General features: G+C 53.9%; 1 protein-coding gene and 1 long non-coding RNA gene across 7 annotated transcripts in view; one reads left to right on the forward strand and one right to left on the reverse strand.

Annotated features, from left to right (window-relative positions):
* The window catches only part of LOC143785557 (uncharacterized), a 202,310-nt gene extending 194,087 nt beyond the window's left edge, over positions 1–8,223 (reverse strand). For all 3 annotated transcript variants that reach the window (XR_013218013.1, XR_013218012.1, XR_013218014.1), the window contains exons 1-2: positions 8,111–8,223; positions 2,185–2,348 (exon numbers count right to left, since the gene is read on the reverse strand). This is a non-coding gene — a long non-coding RNA (uncharacterized LOC143785557). The remainder of the gene's footprint in view (positions 1–2,184; positions 2,349–8,110) is intronic.
* Positions 8,224–8,242: 19 nt separating this feature from the next.
* The window catches only part of TNRC6A (trinucleotide repeat containing adaptor 6A), a 49,654-nt gene continuing 36,818 nt past the window's right edge, over positions 8,243–21,078 (forward strand). For all 4 annotated transcript variants that reach the window (XM_077274472.1, XM_077274474.1, XM_077274473.1 and 1 more), the window contains exons 1-2: positions 8,243–8,374; positions 15,555–15,605. In XM_077274472.1, coding sequence (XP_077130587.1) covers positions 8,370–8,374; positions 15,555–15,605 — 56 coding nt within the window. In that variant the 5' untranslated portion in view covers positions 8,243–8,369. The remainder of the gene's footprint in view (positions 8,375–15,554; positions 15,606–21,078) is intronic.

Raw genomic sequence — 21,078 nt, forward strand, 5'->3', positions numbered from 1 at the left:
GATTTCCCAAATAGGGTTTAGAGGAGAAGCCTAGCAGCGCTCTCCCCCCTCAGCCTCACATCCTCATCATCCTCCCCGGCTGAACCTCGCTGCTAATCTATGAAAGTATTTCAGCACAAAACGTCTGTACTTCCTCAGGAATGCAGGAGACTTGGCGCAGCGAGTGATGCGATCCACCGCCTGGATGTAATGAGTTAATGGATCTATTCCAGTAATGACCAGATCCTAATTACATTCCTGCAATGGAACATATCAAAGGAAAGAAAGATCGGGCAAGTTGGATTTTAACATGCCCGATCGTTTCATCTTAGGGGAAAGAAGCAACAAGTGAGAAACGGGTTTATTCCCCTCTCTTCTCTGGAAACCGCTCCTGTATATATTTACGGTTTCTGTATATATTTTCGACTGCAGCTCCTGTATATATTTATGGCTCCTGTATATATTTTCGGCTGAAGCTCCTGTATATATTTACGGTTTCTGTATATATTTTCGACTGCAGCTCCTGTATATATTTATGGCTCCTGTATATATTTTCGGCTGCAGCTCCTGTATATATTTTCGACTGCAGCTCCTGTATATATTTTTGGGGTTGTCAGGAAGCAAAAAATGTCAGGCTGAACAGACAAATAGCAAAACTGATTGTTTCCTGATCCTTTAATGTAAGGAAGTTGTGAAACAGGATTAAAAAATAAAAGGGGACCTCCTTTATGTCTCTAACACAGCGGGACGCATTTAGTATTGGAGCTCGGCCCCATTAACTAATATTGAGCTGCAATACCAGACACAAACTACATACAATAGTGGCGCTGTTTCTGGAAGAAAAAAAAAAAGTAATTCTAGACAAATCTTTTAAAAAATTGTCTTTGCAAAAGTTTCCATGTGATCAATCTGCCCAAATGCAGTTGGAGGAATTAACTCTGCATATCACCCCTGCAGAGGTTGCAAAACTACAACTCCCAGCATGCCTGGACATTGTTCTGAACTTTGTATACAAGTGGTTTCCATGTCGTGAGTCTCAGGCGGTTGCAATACTACAACTCCCAGCATGCCTGGACTTTCTCAGGAACCTTATATACAAGTGGTTTCCATCTGGTGGGTCTCAGGCGGTTGCAAAACTACAACTCCCAGCATGCCTGGACTTTCTCTTGAACTTTGTATACAAGTGGTTTCCATCTGGCGGGTCTCAGGTGGTTGCAAAACTACAACTCCCAGCATGCCTGCACTTTCTCAGGAACCTTGCATACATGTGGTGTCCGTCCGGTGGGTCTAAGGCGGTTGCAAAACTACAACTCCCAGCATGCCTGCACTTTCTCAGGAACCTTGTATACAAGTGGTTTCCATCTGGTGGGTCACAGGCGGTTGCAAAACTACAACTCCCAGCATGCCTGGAATTTCTCAGGAACCTTGCATACATGTGGTGTCCGTCCGGTGGGTCTAAGGCGGTTGCAAAACTACAACTCCCAGCATGTCTGGACTTTCTCAGGAACCTTGCATACAAGTGGTTTCCATCCGGTGGGTCTCAGGTGGTTGCAAAACTACAACTCCCAGCATGCCTGGACTTTCTCAGGAACCTTGTATACAAGTGATTTCCATCCGGTGGGTCTCAGGCAGTTGCAAAACTACAACTTCCAGCATGCCTGGACTTTCTCTTGAACTTTGTATACAAGTGGTTTCCATCCGGTGGGTCTCAGGTGGTGGCAAAACTACAACTCCCAGCGTGCCTGGACATTCTCCTGCACTTCAATGGTGGTTGCAAAAGGACAACTCCAAGGACAGGCATGCTGGGAGTCGTAGTTTTGCAATAGACCCATGGGTTGTTGGCCGATGCTTCCATGCTACTTGTCGCATGTTGGTTTCTACCAGCCGCAGCGCCCATCAGCCGGGGATAAAGCGGTGATATATTTGCGTAACTTGCAGTGAACGCTCTGCTTGTGTTTATCTACCACGCGTCGTGTATAATTTTCTAAAATATTAGTTCAGCGTTTCCCGAGGTCTTCGCTAATAGGAAACAGTAATGATTCCTCTCTGCAGAGCGCTTTTCGCTGCTCACACTGTGATCATTTGTAATAAAATATTAATGGCTTGCTGTTCCACAACTAAACATCAACCTGCCAAGAGGAGCTCATTAGTGGTGAGTGTCAGGAGCTGGCCCGTCGCCTGCGTACAGCGTGCGCTCTCACTTACCTCCGTGCATGTTCTGCCGAGACACAGAAGAGCCCCTGTCTCCTTCTCCAAGGCTTCTATTGACATGAGGAGCTTAAGATGTCGGGGTAACGCCGATCTTCCCAGCCGGCCGTGAATGAAGATCAGCACATCCTTTATTTTATCCGCCTTCCAGTCTCTGATCCCTGAAAATAATGGGGTGATTTAACACTGCATCCCATTCTAAGTTTTCCAGCTGTCTCAAAAATTGATATTGTCCATATTATTTTATTAGGAATTTACATGTTATTCCTTGAAATCCCTGGTGTTTGTATACATAGGAGTCCAGTGGGCAGTCCTACTAGTGATTGACAGCTATCTGCATACCCAGTCATACAGGGAAGACAGTCAATCACTGAGCAGAATCTTCACAGATGGAGGTGTATGTGTATGGAGGTATTCTTCCTCTGGGGCGCTGTGTATGGAGGTATTCTTCATCTGGGGCGCTGTGTATGGAGGTATTCTTCCTCTGGGGCGCTGTGTATGGAGGTATTCTTCATCTGGGGCGCTATGTATGGAGGTATTCTTCCTCTGGGGCGCTATGTATGGAGGTATCCTCCCTCTGGGGCGCTGTGTATGGAGGTATCCTCCCTCTGGGGCGCTGTGTATGGAAGTATTTTTCCTCTGGGGAGCTATGTATGGAGGTATTCTCGATCTGGGGCACTGTGTATGGGAGTATTCTCCCTCTGGGGCACTGTGTATGGGGGTATCCGCCCTCTGGGACGCTGTTTATGAGGGTATCCGCCCTCTGGGGAGCTATGTATGGGGGTATTCTCCCTCTGGGGTGCTGTGTATGGAGGTATTCTTCCTCTGGGGCACTATGTATGGAGGTATTCTTCCTCTGGGGCGCTATGTATGGAGGTATCCTCCCTCTGGGGCGCTGTGTATGGAGGTATCCTCCCTCTGGGGCATTGTGTATGGAGGTATTCTTCCTCTGGGGAGCTATGTATGGAGGTATTCTCGATCTGGGGCACTGTGTATGGGAGTATTCTCCCTCTGGGGCACTGTGTATGGGGGTATCCGCCCTCTGGGACGCTGTTTATGAGGGTATCCGCCCTCTGGGGAGCTATGTATGGGGGTATTCTCCCTCTGGGGCGCTGTGTATGGGGGTATCCTCCCTCTGGGATACTGTGTATGTGGGTATCCGCCCTCTGGGGAGGTGTGTATAGGGGTATTCTCCCTCTGGGGCGCTGTGTATGAGGGTATCCTCCTTCTGAGGCGCTGTGTATGGGGGTATCCTCACTCTGGGGCGCTGTGTATGGGGGTATCCTCCCTCTGGGGAGCTGTGTATAGGGGTATCCTTCCTCTGGGGCACTGTGTATGGGGGTATCCTCCCTCTGACATGCTGTGTATGGGGTATTCTCCCTCTGGGGCGCTGTGTATGGGGGTATCCGCCGTCTGGGAAGCTGTTTATGGGGGTATCCGCCCTCTGGGGAGCTATGTATGGGGGTATCGCCCTATGGGGAGCTGTGTATGGGGTATTCTCCCTCTGGGGCGCTGTGTATGGGGGGATCTGCCCTCTAGGGAGCTGTGTATGGGGGCATCCGCCCTCTGGGACGCTGTGTATGGGGGGTATCCTCCCTCTGAGATGCTGTGTATGGGGGTATCCTCCCCCTGGTGCGCTGTATATGGGGGTATCGCCCTCTGGGGAGCTGTGTATGGGGGTATTCTCCCTCTGCGGCGCTGTGTATGAGGGTATCCTCTTTCTGAGGTGCTGTGTATGGGTGTATCCGCCCTCTGGGACGCTGTGTATGGGGGTATCCTCACTCTGGGGCGCTGTGTATGGGGGTATCCTCCCTCTGGGGCGCTGTGTATGGGGGTATCCTTCCTCTGGGGTGCTGTGTATGGGAGTATCCTCCCTCTGAGACGCTGTGTATGGGGGTATTCTCCCTCTGGGGCGCTGTGTATGGGGGTATTCTCCCTCTGGGAAGCTGTTTATGGGGATATCCGCCCTCTGGGGAGCTGTGTATGGGGAGTATCCTCCCTCTGAGATGCTGTGTATGGGGGTATCCTCCCCTTGGTGCGCTGTGTATGGGGGTATCACCCTCTGGGGCGCTGTGTATGGGGGTATCCGCCCTCTGGGGCGCTGTGTATGGGGGTATCCTCCCTATAGGGCGCTGTGTATGGGGGTATCCGCCCTCTGGGGCGCTGTGTATGGGGGTATCCTCCCTATGGGGCGCTGTGTATGGGGGTATCGCCCTCTGGGGCGCTGTGTATGGGGGTATCCGCCCTTTGGGGAGCTGTGTATGGGTGTATCCTCCCTCTGGGGCACTGTGTATGGGGGTATCCGCCCTCTGGGGCACTGTGTATGGGGGTATCGCCCTCTGGTGCGCTGTGCATGGGGGTATCGCCCTCTGGGGCGCTGTGTATGGGGGTATCGCCCTCTGGGGCGCTGTGTATGGGGGTATCGCCCTCTGGGGCGCTGTGTATGGGGGTATTCTCCCTCTGGGGAGCTGTGTATGGAGGTATTATCCTCCCCCTGGTGCGCTGTGTATGGGGGTATCCGCCCTCTGGGGCGCTGTGTATGGGGGGTATCGCCCTCTGGGGAGCTGTGTATGGGGGTATCCTCCCTATAGGGCGCTGTGTATGGGGGTATCCGCCCTCTGGGGCGCTGTGTATGGGGGGTATCGCCCTCTGGGGAGCTGTGTATGGGGGTATCCTCCCACTGGTGCGCTGTGTATGGAGGTATCCTCCCTATGGGGCGCTGTGTATGGGGGTATTCTCCCTCTGGGGAGCTGTGTATGGGGGTATCGCCCCCTGGTGCGCTGTGTATGGGGGTATCCTCCCCCTGGTGCGCTGTGTATGGGGGTATCGCCCTCTGGGGAGCTGTGTATGGGGGTATACTGTAAGCCCTCTGGGGAGCTGTGTATGGGGGTATCCGCCCTCTGGGGCACTGTGTATGGGGGTATCGCCCTCTGGTGCGCTGTGTATGGGGGTATCGCCCTCTGGGGCGCTGTGTATGGGGGTATCCGCCCTCTGGGGCGCTGTGTATGGGGGTATCCGCCCTCTGGGGCACTGTGTATGGGGGTATCGCCCTCTGGGGCGCTGTATATGGGGGTATCCGCCCTCTGGGGAGCTGTGTATGGGGGTATCCTCCCTCTGGGGCGCTGTGTATGGGGGTATTCTCCCTCTGGGGCGCTATGTATGGGGGTATTCTCCCTCTGGGGAGCTGTGTATGGGGGTATCCTCCCCCTGGTGCGCTGTGTATGGGGGTATCCTCCCTATGGGGCGCTGTGTATGGGGGTATCGCCCTCTGTGGCGCTGTGTATGGGGGTATCGCCCTCTGGGGCGCTGTGTATGGGGGTATCCTCCCCCTGGTGCGCTGTGTATGGGGGTATCCGACCTCTGGGGCGCTGTGTATGGGGGTATTCTCCCTCTGGGGGGCTGTGTATGGGGGTATCCTTCCTCTGGGGCGCTGTGTATGGGGGTATCCTCCCTCTGGGGCGCTGTGTATGGGGGTATCCTCCCCCTGGGGAGCTGTGTATGGGGGTATAAGCCCTCTGGGGCGCTGTGTATGGGGGTATTCTCCCTCTGGGGAGCTGTGTATGGGGGTATCCTCCACCTGGTGCGCTGTGTATGGGGGTATCCGCCCTCTGGGGCGCTGTGTATGGGGGGTATCGCCCTCTGGGGAGCTGTGTATGGGGGTATCCTCCCCCTGGTGCGCTGTGTATGGAGGTATCCTCCCTATGGGGCGCTGTGTATGGGGGTATTCTCCCTCTGGGGAGCTGTGTATGGGGGTATCGCCCTCTGGGGCGCTGTGTATGGGGGTATCCTTAATAGAGCAAAGCAAAGTCCAGCTCACCATGGTTGACATCTCTGGATACTCGGAGCACGGAACCGCTGTGTCAGGGCGTAGAAGGATCAAGGAAGAAGGAAACATCCAGCTCAACGAGATAGTGAAAAAACGTGTCGTTCCTTTATTCACTTCAATAATATATGTGGAGGATAAAAACATCAGCAACAACAGGAATAAAAACAGTATCAACGCGTTTCTGGTGACAGAGCACCCTTAGTCATGATATCATGACTAAGGGTGCTCTGTCACCAGAAACGCGTTGATACTGTTTTTATTCCTGTTGTTGCTGATGTTTTTATCCTCCACATATATTATTGAAGTGAATAAAGGAACGACACATTTTTTCACTATCTCGTTGAGCTGGATGTTTCCTTCTTCCATGGGGGTATCCTCCCCCTGGTGCGCTGTGTATGGGGGTATCGCCCTCTGGGGAGCTGTGTATGGGGGTATAAGCCCTCTGGGGAGCTGTGTATGGGGGTATCGCCCTCTGGTGCGCTGTGTATGGGGGTATCGCCCTCTGGGGCGCTGTGTATGGGGGTATCCGCCCTCTGGGGCGCTGTGTATGGGGGTATCGCCCTCTGGGGCGCTGTGTATGGGGGTATCCGCCCTCTGGGGAGCTGTGTATGGGGGTATCCTCCCTCTGGGGCGCTGTGTATGGGGGTATTCTCCCTCTGGGGCACTGTGTATGGGGGTATTCTCCCTCTGGGGAGCTGTGTATGGGGGTATCCTCCCCCTGGTGCGCTGTGTATGGGGGTATCCTCCCTATGGGGCGCTGTGTATGGGGGTATTCTCCCTCTGGGGAGCTGTGTATGGGGGTATCCTTCCTCTGGGGCGCTGTGTATGGGGGTATCCTCCCTCTGGGTCGCTGTGTATGGGGGTATCCTCCCCCTGGGGAGCTGTGTATGGGGGTATAAGCCCTCTGGGGCACTGTGTATGGGGGTATTCTCCCTCTGGGGCGCTGTGTATAGGGGTATTCTCCCTCTGGGGCGCTGTGTATGGGGGTATCCTCCCTCTGGGGCGCTGTGTATGGGGGTATCCTCCCCCTGGGGAGCTGTGTATGGGGGTATAAGCCCTCTGGGGTGCTGTGTATGGGGGTATTCTCCCTCTGGGGCGCTATGTATGGGGGTATCCTCCCTATGGGGCGCTGTGTATGGGGGTATCCTCCCTATGGGGCGCTGCGTATGGGGGTATCCTCCCTCTGGGGCGCTGTGTATGGGGGTATCCTCCCCCTGGTGCGCTGTGTATGGGGGTATTCTCCCTCTGGGGAGCTGTGTATGGGGGTATACTGTAAGCCCTCTGGGGAGCTGTGTATGGGGGTATCCGCCCTCTGGGGCGCTGTGTATGGGGGTATCGCCCTCTGGTGCGCTGTATATGGGGGTATCCGCCCTCTGGGGCGCTGTGTATGGGGGTATCGCCCTCTGGGGCGCTGTGTATGGGGGTATCCGCCCTCTGGGGCGCTGTGTATGGGGGTATCCGCCCTCTGGGGCGCTGTGTATGGGGGTATCGCCCTCTGGGGCGCTGTGTATGGGGGTATCCGCCCTCTGGGGAGCTGTGTATGGGGGTATCCGCCCTCTGGGGCACTGTGTATGGGGGTATTCTCCCTCTGGGGCGCTGTGTATGGGGGTATAAGCCCTCTGGGGCGCTGTGTATGGGGGTATCCTCCCCCTGGTGCGCTGTGTATGGGGGTATCGCCCTCTGGGGCGCTGTATATGGGGGTATCCGCCCTCTGGGGAGCTGTGTATGGGGGTATCCTCCCTATGGGGCGCTGTGTATGGGGGATCGCCCTCTGGGGCGGTATATGGGGGTATCCTCCCTCTGGGGCGCTGTATATGGGGGTATCCTCCCTCTGGGGCGCTGTGTATGGGGGTATTGCCCTCTGGGGCAGTGTGGATATTTTCTATAGAGCTCAGCCTAGACTTATCTGTTTCTGAGAATGCTTGGTGGGAACCAATATGGCCGCCATTGCAGTTCTCCTCCAGAACTACAGACCATTCAGGACTTTAGGAAAGCTGAGTGACCGGCAGTGACATCTATAAGTGCGGAACAACATAATCCTCTTCATTGTTTTAATGTTTTGCGGTTAACACTTCTTCATAAATTCCTCCATTTTACCTGCCACTGACTGCGCCGCCTAGTCCGTCCGTGAAGACCCTGGTTGCTAAGCGGCGGTTGCTAAGGCAGCCATTTTGGAAAGTGGTAGGAGACCACAGAGCGGAAGTGCCCGCAGCGCGCGGCCTCCTCTTCCGGTTGGAGATTTTTGTGGAGGAAATGGCGCCGGTGGATGTGTTGACCGTGTTTGCAGTGCAGCCTCTGTCAGACTGAGGGGCTCCGAGGCCGCAGCTCTTATGTCTCCGCGGTGCACTTTACATACATGAGGTGAGAGCGGCCGGAGCTGCGCAGTGCGGCCGTCACCGGAGGGGGCGAGCGGGAGTATGTGCGTTTATAGCGGGGTGCAGAGCCCCGGGGTGTGCGCGGTATATACGTGTGTAGCGGGGTGCAGAGCCCGGTGTGTGCGCGGTATATACGTGTATAGCGGGGTGCAGAGCCCCGGGGTGTGCGCGGTATATACGTGTGTAGCTGTGTGCAGAGCCCCGGGGTGTGCGCGGTATATACGTGTATAGCGGGGTGCAGAGCCCCGGGGTGTGCGCGGTATATACGTGTGTAGCGGGGTGCAGAGCCCGGTGTGTGCGCGGTGTATACGTGTATAGCGGGGTGCAGAGCCCGGTGTGTGCGCGGTATATACGTGTATAGCGGGGTGCAGAGCCCCGGGGTGTGCGCGGTATATACGTGTGTAGCGGGGTGCAGAGCCCCGGGGTGTGCGCGGTATATACGTGTATAGCGGGGTGCAGAGCCCCGGGGTGTGCGCGGTATATACGTGTATAGCGGGGTGCAGAGCCCCGGGGTGTGCGCGGTATATACGTGTATAGCGGGGTGCAGAGCCCCGGGGTGTGCGCGGTATATACGTGTATAGCGGGGTGCAGAGCCCCGGGGTGTGCGCGGTATATACGTGTATAGCGGGGTGCAGAGCCCCGGGGTGTGCGCGGTATATACGTGTATAGCTGTGTGCAGAGCCCCGGGGTGTGCGCGGTATATACGTGTATAGCGGGGTGCAGAGCCCCGGGGTGTGCGCGGTATATACGTGTATAGCGGGGTGCAGAGCCCCGGGGTGTGCGCGGTATATACGTGTGTAGTGGGGTGCAGAGCCTCGGGGTGTGCGCGGTATATACGTGTATAGCGGGGTGCAGAGCCCCGGGGTGTGCGCGGTATATACGTGTATAGCGGGGTGCAGAGCCCCGGGGTGTGCGCGGTATATACGTGTATAGCTGTGTGCAGAGCCCCGGGGTGTGCGCGGTATATACGTGTATAGCGGGGTGCAGAGCCCCGGGGTGTGCGCGGTATATACGTGTATAGCGGGGTGCAGAGCCCCGGGGTGTGCGCGGTATATACGTGTATAGCTGTGTGCAGAGCCCCGGGGTGTGCGCGGTATATACGTGTATAGCTGTGTGCAGAGTCCCGGGGTGTGCGCGGTATATACGTGTATAGCGGGGTGCAGAGTCCCGGGGTGTGCGCGGTATATACGTGTGTAGCGGGGTGCAGAGCCCGGGGTGTGCGCGGTATATACGTGTATAGCTGTGTGCAGAGCCCCGGGGTGTGCGCGGTATATACGTGTATAGCGGGGTGCAGAGCCTCGGGGTGTGCGCGGTATATATGTGTATAGCGGGGTGCAGAGCCCCGGGGTGTGCGCGGTATATACGTGTATAGTGGGGTGCAGAGCCTCGGGGTGTGCGCGGTATATACGTGTATAGCTGTGTGCAGAGCCCCGGGGTGTGCGCGGTGTATACGTGTATAGCTGTGTGCAGAGCCCGGGGTGTGCGCGGTATATACGTGTGTAGCTGTGTGCAGAGCCTCGGGGTGTGCGCGGTATATACGTGTATAGCTGTGTGCAGAGCCCCGGGGTGTGCGCGGTATATACGTGTATAGTGGGGTGCAGAGCCTCGGGGTGTGCGCGGTATATACGTGTGTAGCGGGGTGCAGAGCCCGGGGTGTGCGCGGTATATACGTGTATAGCGGGGTGCAGAGCCCCGGGGTGTGCGCGGTATATACGTGTATAGTGGGGTGCAGAGCCTCGGGGTGTGCGCGGTATATACGTGTATAGCTGTGTGCAGAGCCCCGGGGTGTGCGCGGTATATACGTGTATAGCGGGGTGCAGAGCCCCGGGGTGTGTGCGGTATATACGTGTATAGCTGTGTGCAGAGCCCCGGGGTGTGCGCGGTATGTACGTGTATAGCTGTGTGCAGAGCCCCGGGGTGTGCGCGGTATATACGTGTATAGCTGTGTGCAGAGTCCCGGGGTGTGCGCGGTATATACGTGTATAGCGGGGTGCAGAGCCCCGGGGTGTGCGCGGTATATACGTGTATAGCTGTGTGCAGAGCCTCGGGGTGTGCGCGGTATATACGTGTATAGCGGGGTGCAGAGCCCCGGGGTGTGCGCGGTATATACGTGTATAGCTGTGTGCAGAGCCCCGGGGTGTGCGCGGTATATACGTGTATAGCGGGGTGCAGAGCCCGGGGTGTGCGCGGTATATACGTGTATAGCTGTGTGCAGAGCCCCGGGGTGTGCGCGGTGTATACGTGTATAGCGGGGTGCAGAGCCCCTGGGTGTGCGCGGTATATACGTGTATAGCGGGGTGCAGAGCCGCGGGGTGTGCGCGGTATATACGTGTATAGCTGTGTGCAGAGTCCCGGGGTGTGCGCGGTATATACGTGTATAGCGGGGTGCAGAGCCCCGGGGTGTGCGCGGTATATACGTGTATAGCGGGGTGCAGAGCCCCTGGGTGTGCGCGGTATATACGTGTATAGCGGGGTGCAGAGCCGCGGGGTGTGCGCGGTATATACGTGTATAGCGGGGTGCAGAGCCCCGGGGTGTGCGCGGTATATACGTGTATAGCGGGGTGCAGAGCCCCGGGGTGTGCGCGGTATATACGTGTATAGCGGGGTGCAGAGCCCCTGGGTGTGCGCGGTATATACGTGTATAGCGGGGTGCAGAGCCCCGGGGTGTGCGCGGTATATACGTGTATAGCGGGGTGCAGAGCCCCGGGGTGTGCGCGGTATATACGTGTATAGCGGGGTGCAGAGCCCCGGGGTGTGCGCGGTATATACGTGTATAGCGGGGTGCAGAGCCCCGGGGTGTGCGCGGTATATACGTGTATAGCGGGTTGCAGAGCCCCGGGGTGTGCGCGGTATATACGTGTATAGCGGGGTGCAGAGCCCCGGGGTGTGCGCGGTATATACGTGTATAGCGGGGTGCAGAGCCCCGGGGTGTGCGTGGTATATACGTGTATAGCGGGGTGCAGAGCCCCGGGGTGTGCGCGGTATATACGTGTATAGCGGGGTGTGCGCGGTATATACGTGTATAGCGGGGTGCAGAGCCCGGGGTGTGCGCGGTATATACGTGTATAGCGGGGTGCAGAGCCCCTGGGTGTGCGCGGTATATACGTGTATAGCGGGGTGCAGAGCCCCGGAGTGTGCGCGGTATATACGTGTATAGCGGGGTGCAGAGCCCGGGGTGTGCGCGGTATATACGTGTATAGCGGGGTGCAGAGCCTCGGGGTGTGCGCGGTATATACGTGTATAGCGGGGTGCAGAGCCCCGGGGTGTGCGCGGTATATACGTGTATAGCGGGGTGCAGAGCCCGGGGTGTGCGCGGTATATATGTGTATAGCGGGGTGCAGAGCCCGGGGTGTGCGCGGTATATACGTGTATAGCGGGGTGCAGAGCCTCGGGGTGTGCGCGGTATATACGTGTATAGCAGGGTGCAGAGCCTCGGGGTGTGCGCGGTATATACGTGTATAGCGGGGTGCAGAGCCTCGGGGTGTGCGCGGTATATACGTGTATAGCGGGGTGCAGAGCCTCGGGGTGTGCGCGGTATATACGTGTATAGCGGGGTGCAGAGCCCCGGGGTGTGCGCGGTATATACGTGTATAGCGGGGTGCAGAGCCCGGGGTGTGCGCGGTATATATGTGTATAGCGGGGTGCAGAGCCCGGGGTGTGCGCGGTATATACGTGTATAGCGGGGTGCAGAGCCTCGGGGTGTGCGCGGTATATACGTGTATAGCAGGGTGCAGAGCCTCGGGGTGTGCGCGGTATATACGTGTATAGCGGGGTGCAGAGCCTCGGGGTGTGCGCGGTATATACGTGTATAGCGGGGTGCAGAGCCCCGGGGTGTGCGCGGTATATACGTGTATAGCGGGGTGCAGAGCCCCGGGGTGTGCGCGGTATCTACGTGTATAGCGGGGTGCAGAGCCCCGGGGTGTGCGCGGTATCTACAGCCTCGGGGTGTGCGCGGTATATACGTGTATAGCGGGGTGCAGAGCCCCGGGGTGTGCGCGGTATCTACGTGTATAGCGGGGTGCAGAGCCTCGGGGTGTGCGCGGTATATACGTGTATAGCGGGGTGCAGAGCCCCGGGGTGTCCGCGGTGTATACGTGTATAGCGGGGTGCAGAGCCCCGGGGTGTGCGCGGTATATACGTGTATAGCGGGGTGCAGAGCCCTGGGGTGTGCGCGGTATATACGTGTATAGCGGGGTGCAGAGCCTCGGGGTGTGCGCGGTATATACGTGTATAGCAGGGTGCAGAGCCTCGGGGTGTGCGCGGTATATACGTGTATAGCGGGGTGCAGAGCCTCGGGGTGTGCGCGGTATATACGTGTATAGCGGGGTGCAGAGCCTCGGGGTGTGCGCGGTATATACGTGTATAGCGGGGTGCAGAGCCCCGGGGTGTGCGCGGTATATACGTGTATAGCGGGGTGCAGAGCCCCGGGGTGTGCGCGGTATCTACGTGTATAGCGGGGTGCAGAGCCCCGGGGTGTGCGCGGTATCTACAGCCTCGGGGTGTGCGCGGTATATACGTGTATAGCGGGGTGCAGAGCCCCGGGGTGTGCGCGGTATCTACGTGTATAGCGGGGTGCAGAGCCTCGGGGTGTGCGCGGTATATACGTGTATAGCGGGGTGCAGAGCCCCGGGGTGTCCGCGGTGTATACGTGTATAGCGGGGTGCAGAGCCCCGGGGTGTGCGCGGTATATACGTGTATAGCGGGGTGCAGAGCCCTGGGGTGTGCGCGGTATATACGTGTATAGCGGGGTGCAGAGCCTCGGGGTGTGCGCGGTATATACGTGTATAGCAGGGTGCAGAGCCTCGGGGTGTGCGCGGTATATACGTGTATAGCGGGGTGCAGAGCCTCGGGGTGTGCGCGGTATATACGTGTATAGCGGGGTGCAGAGCCCCGGGGTGTGCGCGGTATATATGTGTATAGCGGGGTGCAGAGCCCCGGGGTGTGCGCGGTATATACGTGTATAGCGGGGTGCAGAGCCTCGGGGTGTGCGCGGTATATACGTGTATAGCGGGGTGCAGAGCCTCGGGGTGTGCGCGGTATATACGTGTATAGCGGGGTGCAGAGCCCCGGGGTGTGCGCGGTATATACGTGTATAGCGGGGTGCAGAGCCCCGGGGTGTGCGCGGTATCTACGTGTATAGCGGGGTGCAGAGCCTCGGGGTGTGCACGGTATATACGTGTATAGCGGGGTGCAGAGCCCCGGGGTGTGCGCGGTGTATACGTGTATAGCGGGGTGCAGAGCCCCGGGGTGTGCGCGGTATATACGTGTATAGCTGTGTGCAGAGCCCCGGGGTGTGCGCGGTATATACGTGTATAGCTGTGTGCAGAGCCCCGGGGTGTGCGCGGTATATACGTGTATAGCTGTGTGCAGAGCCCCGGGGTGTGCGCGGTATATACGTGTATAGCTGTGTGCAGAGCCCCGGGGTGTGCGCGGTGTATACTTGTATAGCGGTGTTCATTTCCCTGCAGCTTCTTTCCTGCCAAGAGATCAGGTTTTGCTGCAGAAAAAAAAAAACGCTACTAAAAACTCCTGGTGTGAACTTACTCTTAGGCTATGTGCACACGTCAGGATTATTTTCAGAAATTTCCTGAACAAAACCGGACTTTTTCCGCAGGAAATCCGCATGCGTTTTTTGCTTGGATTTTTCGTGTTTTTTTTCCGGAGCTTCCCAATGCATTAAATAGCGGGAAGTCCATGAAAAATCTGCAAAATTAATGAACATGCTGCGGTTTTTTCCGCCATGCGTTTTATTAGCGGAAATAAAACGCAACATATGCACAAAAATTGCTGATTGCATTCTATTAATAGGATGCTTAATGGATGTGTTTTTTTCACGGTTTTTATAGCTAAAAAAAGCGAAAAATCCGGAACGTGTGCACACAGCCTAAAAGTGGCGACTATTTGGCGTGACCTGGAAGCACTTTTTGCCGTTTTCTTGCTATTCTTGACCGGCTGCACCATATTTTCGGGGGCGGCTGTGTGGGTTCGGGGGCGGCTGTGTGGGTTCGGGGGCGGCTGTGTGGGTTCGGGGGCGGCTGTGTGGGTTCGGGGGCGGCTGTGTGGGTTCGGGGGCGGCTGTGTGGGTTCGGGGGCGGCTGTGTGGGTTCGGGGGCGGCTGTGTGGGTTCGGGGGCGGCTGTGTGGGTTCGGGGGCGGCTGTGTGGGTCCGGGGGCGGCTGTGTGGGTCCGGGGGCGGCTGTGTGGGTCCGGGGGCGGCTGTGTGGGTCCGGGGGCGGCTGTGTGGGTCCGGGGGCGGCTGTGTGGGTCCGGGGGCGGCTGTGTGGGTCCGGGGGCGGCTGTGTGGGTCCGGGGGCGGCTGTGTGGGTCCGGGGGCGGCTGTGTGGGTCCGGGGGCGGCTGTGTGGGTCCGGGGGCGGCTGTGTGGGTCCGGGGGCGGCTGTGTGGGTCCGGGGGCGGCTGTGTGGGTCCGGGGGCGGCTGTGTGGGTCCGGGGGCGGCTGTGTGGGTCCGGGGGCGGCTGTGTGGGTCCGGGGGCGGCTGTGTGGGTTCTGGGGCGCCTCTGCCCACCCGTCTAGTTCCTGGCATGCATATAGCCAGCGTTAGACTCTGGTCCCTAGCGGCACTTGTGGAATGACTTGGACGCACCTTACCCCAGAGGCGGGTACAATGCTGGCCATAAGGGATCGGCCACAGAGTATATAGTGCTGATCTGGTGGGGGTGATGTACATATATATAGGCGTCCTATATCCTTAGTAATTATTATAATGAACATATGCAGTTAACCCTGTAATTACCGCCTGTGGCTGTTTTTCGGTCCGTCCTATGTCTTCCCCGTACATTGTGATGTAAAATTCTGGGTGTAGACCAGCACAGCGATGCATTATGAGTCTGCAAATTATACCCCTCTCGTGTTTATGCTGTCTTCCTTCTTGTTAAAGGACTACAGGTCCCAGCAGTATACAAGACAAAGTATCCTATAAGATAGTGGCTGGTGCAAAGCTACAATTGGCAGCATGCTGGAAAGCCGTAGGTTGGGGACGGTGCCTGTATATAGTGAGTACACCCTGTGTGTATGCACCGTGCAGCTAGCGGTCTCTGGGGTGTATATCCTGCCGGGGGAATGGTTCACGTGTCGCACATTGGCCGCTCGCTGTTTATTTCTGCAGTCGTTCTGTCATCCGGGGACTAATATAGATTTTAATTACAGAGAATTGGAAGCTGCAGCTACCAAAGACACTGAAGGAAGAAGTCTGAGGAGGTGAGTGTGAGCTCAGCGTGCAATGTTGTCTCGATGATCCTCATTCTCTGGCTGTGACTCATTGCTCGTGCACTGGTTACAGCCGCTGTGTGCCATTATCATAGCCAGCGTTGTTACCCAGGTCTGTGCTGATACCACCAGAGTGATACAATAATATTACATTATCGATGTCCATTGTTACATTTGCTGTTTTGGCAAACTTGTATCTATATTTCCTCATAATATTGCCACAGTAAATAGAAGTCAGCGAGTCTCCTATGCATGGGACTGGAGAGAACTTGCAGATCTCTAGGACCCCCAAGTGGTTTTAGAGCCCCAAAAGCTGCTTTGCAGCCATTTCCTGTATGAACCAGAGTTGCACATGGTCCATTCATTGTTTATAGCAGTACCGAGTGCATGGATAGGCGATAATTTTTTTTTTTCGTTTTGTTTTTAACCCTTTAGGCTAGGTTCCAATCCGTCCATCTATTTGCATCAGTCCCATAGACAGTGAATGGAGCAGTGATGCACCACTACATTGAGGCATTGTAAAGCTCCAGGATGGGTGGGGGATCCCTAACAATCAGCAAGTTATCTCTTATCCTCTAGATGCGTGCCAAGTTTGGAATAATGGGGTTATCCTACTTCACAAAATAAAATTAATATACAGGTCCTTCTCAAAAAATTAGCATATAGTGTTAAATTTCATTATTTACCATAATGTAATGATTACAATTAAACTTTCATATATTATAGATTCATTATCCACCAACTGAAATTTGTCAGGTCTTTTATTGTTTTAATACTGATGATTTTGGCCTACAACTCCTGATAACCCAAAAAACCTGTCTCAATAAATTAGCATATTTCACCCGTCCAATCAAATAAAAGTGTTTTTTAATAACAAACAAAAAAACCATCAAATAATAATGTTCAGTTATGCACTCAATACTTGGTCGGGAATCCTTTGGCAGAAATGACTGCTTCAATGCGGCGTGGCATGGAGGCAATCAGCCTGTGACACTGCTGAGATGTTATGGAGGCCCAGGATGCTTCAATAGCGGCCTTAAGCTCATCCAGAGTGATGGGTCTTGCGTCTCTCAACTTTCTCTTCACAATATCCCACAGATTCTCTATGGGGTTCAGGTCAGGAGAGTTGGCAGGCCAATTGAGCACAGTAATACCATGGTCAGTAAACCATTTACCAGTGGTTTTGGCACTGTGAGCAGGTGCCAGGTCGTGCTGAAAAATGAAATCTTCATCTCCATAAAGCATTTCAGCCGATGGAAGCATGAAGTGCTCCAAAATCTCCTGATAGCTGGCTGCATTGACCCTGCCCTTGATGAAACACAGTGGACCAACACCAGCAGCTGACATGGCACCCCACACCATCACTGACTGTGGGTACTTGACACTGAACTTCAGGCATTTTGGCATTTCCTTCTCCCCAGTCTTCCTCCAGACTCTGGCACCTTGATTTCCGAATGACATGCAAAATTTGCTTTCATCAGAAAAAAGTACTTGGGACCACTTAGCAACAGCTTCTGCCGCTGTTTATGGTTCAAAAGTGGCTTTACCTGGGGAATGCGGCACCTGTAGCCCATTTCCTGCACACGCCTGTGCACGGTGGCTCTGGATGTTTCCACACCAGACTCAGTCCACTGCTTCCTCAGGTTCCCCAAGGTCTGGAATCGGTCCTTCTCCACAATCTTCCTCAGGGTCCGGTCACCTCTTCTCGTTGTACAGCGTTTTCTGCCACATTGTTTCCTTCCAACAGACTTACCATTGAGGTGCCTTGATACAGCACTCTGGGAACAGCCTATTTGTTGAGAAATTTCTTTCTGGGTCTTACCCTCTTGCTTGAGGGTGTCAATGATGGCCTTCTTGACATCTGTCAGGTCGCTAGTCTTACCCATGATGGGGGTTTTGAGTAATGAACCAGGCAGGGAGTTTTTAAAAGCCTCAGGTATCTTTTGCATGTGTTTAGAGTTAATTAGTTGATTCAGAAGATTAGGGAAATAGGTCGTTTAGAGAACCTTTTCTTGATATGCTAATTTATTGAGACAGGTTTTTTTGGGTTATCAGGAGTTGTAGGCCAAAATCATCAGTATTAAAACAATAAAAGACCTGACAAATTTCAGTTGGTGGATAATGAATCTATAGTATATGAAAGTTTAATTGTAATCATTACATTATGGTAAATAATGAAATTTAACACTATATGCTAATTTTTTGAGAAGGACCTGTATGTGTATATGGCACCGCAATGGTGCTACTCGCCTGTACCTCCTGTGAGTGACATCTGTCTGTGTGGAGCTTTTAACATGGTACCAGAATTAAAAAAGAAAATATGAAAAGGGTGTAGGTGTGGCTCCTGTGTCTGTGGCGCTATAGACGACGTTTGCTGTAAATTGTCTAATCGGCCGGTGATCAGCCTATGGATTAGGTAGAAGTTTCTTCTGTCAATAAGCCGTCCGGTAGCTTTGTGCTCATGGTAACCCCGGCTTATAGTATACACTAATTACATCCTACTGAGCCATTCTCTGCATTCTGTGCACAGGACGTTACTTTACCCTCCGTGCTTCCCAGGACCCTCATTGCTCTTTCTGGTGTTCCTGATGTCGGCTGACCATGGTGTTGACAGCTAATAAAAGCAGCAGGTGCACTTTCCTCAGTCTCTGTCCACTATCGAGCCGGGCCCCCTGCGACTAGTGGATCAGCAGGGCACCGCTTCTCAGGGAAAGCAGAGTGCATTACAGGAATACAGAGAAATAAAGGAGCTTCCCTGTAATCTGTCGTAAATGGCTGTCCGCGAAAATGCCCCTTTCAAAAACAAAGTAGCTCACACTTGGCGACTAATTCCCCTGGGCCTTCCGCAGACCCTGTGGTAGGAGATAGGCTCGCGGTGTTGGATATAGAGCGCACTCAGTTTACACCAACGTTTGCCTGTAAAATTTCCTGTAGAGCAGCCGCCTCTTATTCCAGTTTTAGTGTAATTAGTTGATGTTTCCTTATTGTGGGGGACCGGGTGACACTTGTTATTGCGGGTATACACTCTTTATGGTCCTTTGTGCCGACGGTGGTGCGCTGTTATGGTATACACCCCACTGACGCGCATTAGCATATTTATGAACTGCTCGTCGACGCTCTCATCTCAATGTCGCCATTTGTGCCACTACATTGCAATATAAGTACCTGTTCTTTATCGGTCATCCCCTCCCCCGCCCATACTGCTCGCTGTCTACAGAGCAGCCACAGACACCAGTATAAAATATTAAACGTCGCAAGAAAGGAAAGTGAAAGTTGAGCCGACATGGAGAAAACAGAGTTGTAAAATGATTTATTCATGGTCTCCGTGTAAATTCTACAAAAGGGCATAAAAAAAAAGAAACATAGGCTATGGTTGATTATTGTTGGTGGCAAGCAGAGTCTATACCTGTGATATTTCTCCTCTGCAGAGCCTTCTGTAATCTCTATTGATAGTATCTCATGGATAAGCTCCAAGGACAGAAGTTTGTTTTTTTTTTCCTGCAGAAAGTGAAGATGAGTCATGAGTTATCGGAGCCATCTGAGCTGAGGCTGGGCTGGCAAATAACATACGAGTCCTGTGGCCAAAAAAACGTTTGTTTTGCACGACTGTCCGCGATTTCTCTGTACAAAAAAAGTCGACAAGTCGCAGTTGTACGTGACTATAGACCATGGTCTGTGGTGAGAGAAGTGCGACTTGCAACCAGCAGTACAGAATCCGACGCGTTTTGGAAACATTCGTGACTCTGTTTTGCAGAGGCTGTAAATACGAGGTTGCAACGCTTCACCATGGGAAATCATTAAATGTGATGTGTCAATATGACCCCGTGTAGCCCCGGCCTTTGGATTTGCAGCGGCCATCAGTAAACGAAACAAAAAAAAAAGTGTGCTCTGCAATTTGTGGGCGAAAATCCAGCAGGTTTATGTAATGATGCGACCACGTTCTAAATCATTACATTGCCTCAATCCTCTTGGTTTCCAGCTTTTGCAGCAGGTCTGACCCTCCTTCATGTGTAGATTCGTTCCTGCACGTGGGTGCATGCTTTTTTTTTTTTTTTCTAAAACCCGTTTCATCTTAAACCACTGTTTCCCCCAGTCGATCGAGCAGGCAAAAGTTGGACCCCTGAGCGGTGGTCATGTCACAGCCGCTATCAGCATTTAGTTTAGTTTTTGTTATACACTGCTGCGTGTTTTGTTCTGGGGCATGGAGCCGCTTTTTCTTAGGATCGACAGCATGTAACCCTTTATGTGGCAAATTAAGAGAATCCCAAATCTTTTATGTCTTTACATTGAATCTGTGCTGTGCAGTTACTGTTATTCTTCTTGGCACTGAACGGGTGAATCGACAGCTGGCCGTTCCCCATGTCACTACACCGCCTGAATTGTGACAGGCGACTCAATGTTATGTCTTTTTATAGCGGCTGTATATTAATGCATGTGTACAAATGTCAAGACGGTGGAAAACCCCAGGCTTGGTGCCAAGTGGACCCTGGCGTTGATGATTTTTATGCCAGGTTTAGAGCAGCGCTATGATTTCTGCTGGAGGGCACTGCGATTGTAGTGACATATTAGCCGGACTGTAATAACCTTGTGTGTCGTCGTCACCTCTGCAGTGTCCAGATATATGTTGGGATGTCCTTAAACAACTATAGTGGAAGCCCCTCTGATTACCTGAAGTCCCCCAAAGCATGCCAGGGTGGTGATAGCTTGTAGAATGGGAGCAATTTATTGGTGGACTGTTTAAATGGTGGTAATGTGCTTTAACTCCCTCGCTGTTATCAGCCCATTATCTGTTCCTAGATACACTTGTTGGTAATGAACCTGAGCGGTTCGACCCTTGGACTTTTTATCTGTGCTTGTCATAGAGCAGAGAGACCAAGCAAACAAAACAAACCGGCCCAACATGGTCTAAAAGCAGGTACACGAATGACGGTCAACGATGTGACAAGTCTGTCAGCCCTCCGTAAGCTGTAATACATTGGCTGATGAGCTGCTTATAATGGGGGGGTTTGTCGGCTCACATAAAAACGATCTGATCAGTCATGGGCCGAGTCTTAAAATCGGCCCTAAACCTCATGACTTCAGACTTTACAGATCATTGTATTTATGTTGAGCCCATGTATTAGCATTACTGATATCTGTGGGCCCCTCTAGTAGTTGTATATGGTCTGGCACCAGGACACCTCGCTTGGGTCCGGCGCTGAGACTTTGATCCTGATATGTGGTTGCTATTACCACACAGATGAACGGCCGGGACTAAAATGACAGCAAATTGTGCATTTGATTTCCTGTGTACGGGTCTAGCTCTGGCAAACTTCGGGGTCTGTCACACGCGTTTTTAATCTCGGGAAAATATTCCAAGAATATCAGAAACCGGAGTCTGAGCGATCGAGATCTAGTAGTTTCTGTTGCTTATGTGTAAGATGACCATAGCGCTTCTCAGTGGAGTTTACCTACATGGTGGACA

The sequence above is a fragment of the Ranitomeya variabilis genome, chromosome 7, assembly GCF_051348905.1.
Source record: "Ranitomeya variabilis isolate aRanVar5 chromosome 7, aRanVar5.hap1, whole genome shotgun sequence".
In the NCBI taxonomy this organism is placed as follows: Eukaryota; Metazoa; Chordata; class Amphibia; order Anura; family Dendrobatidae; genus Ranitomeya; species Ranitomeya variabilis.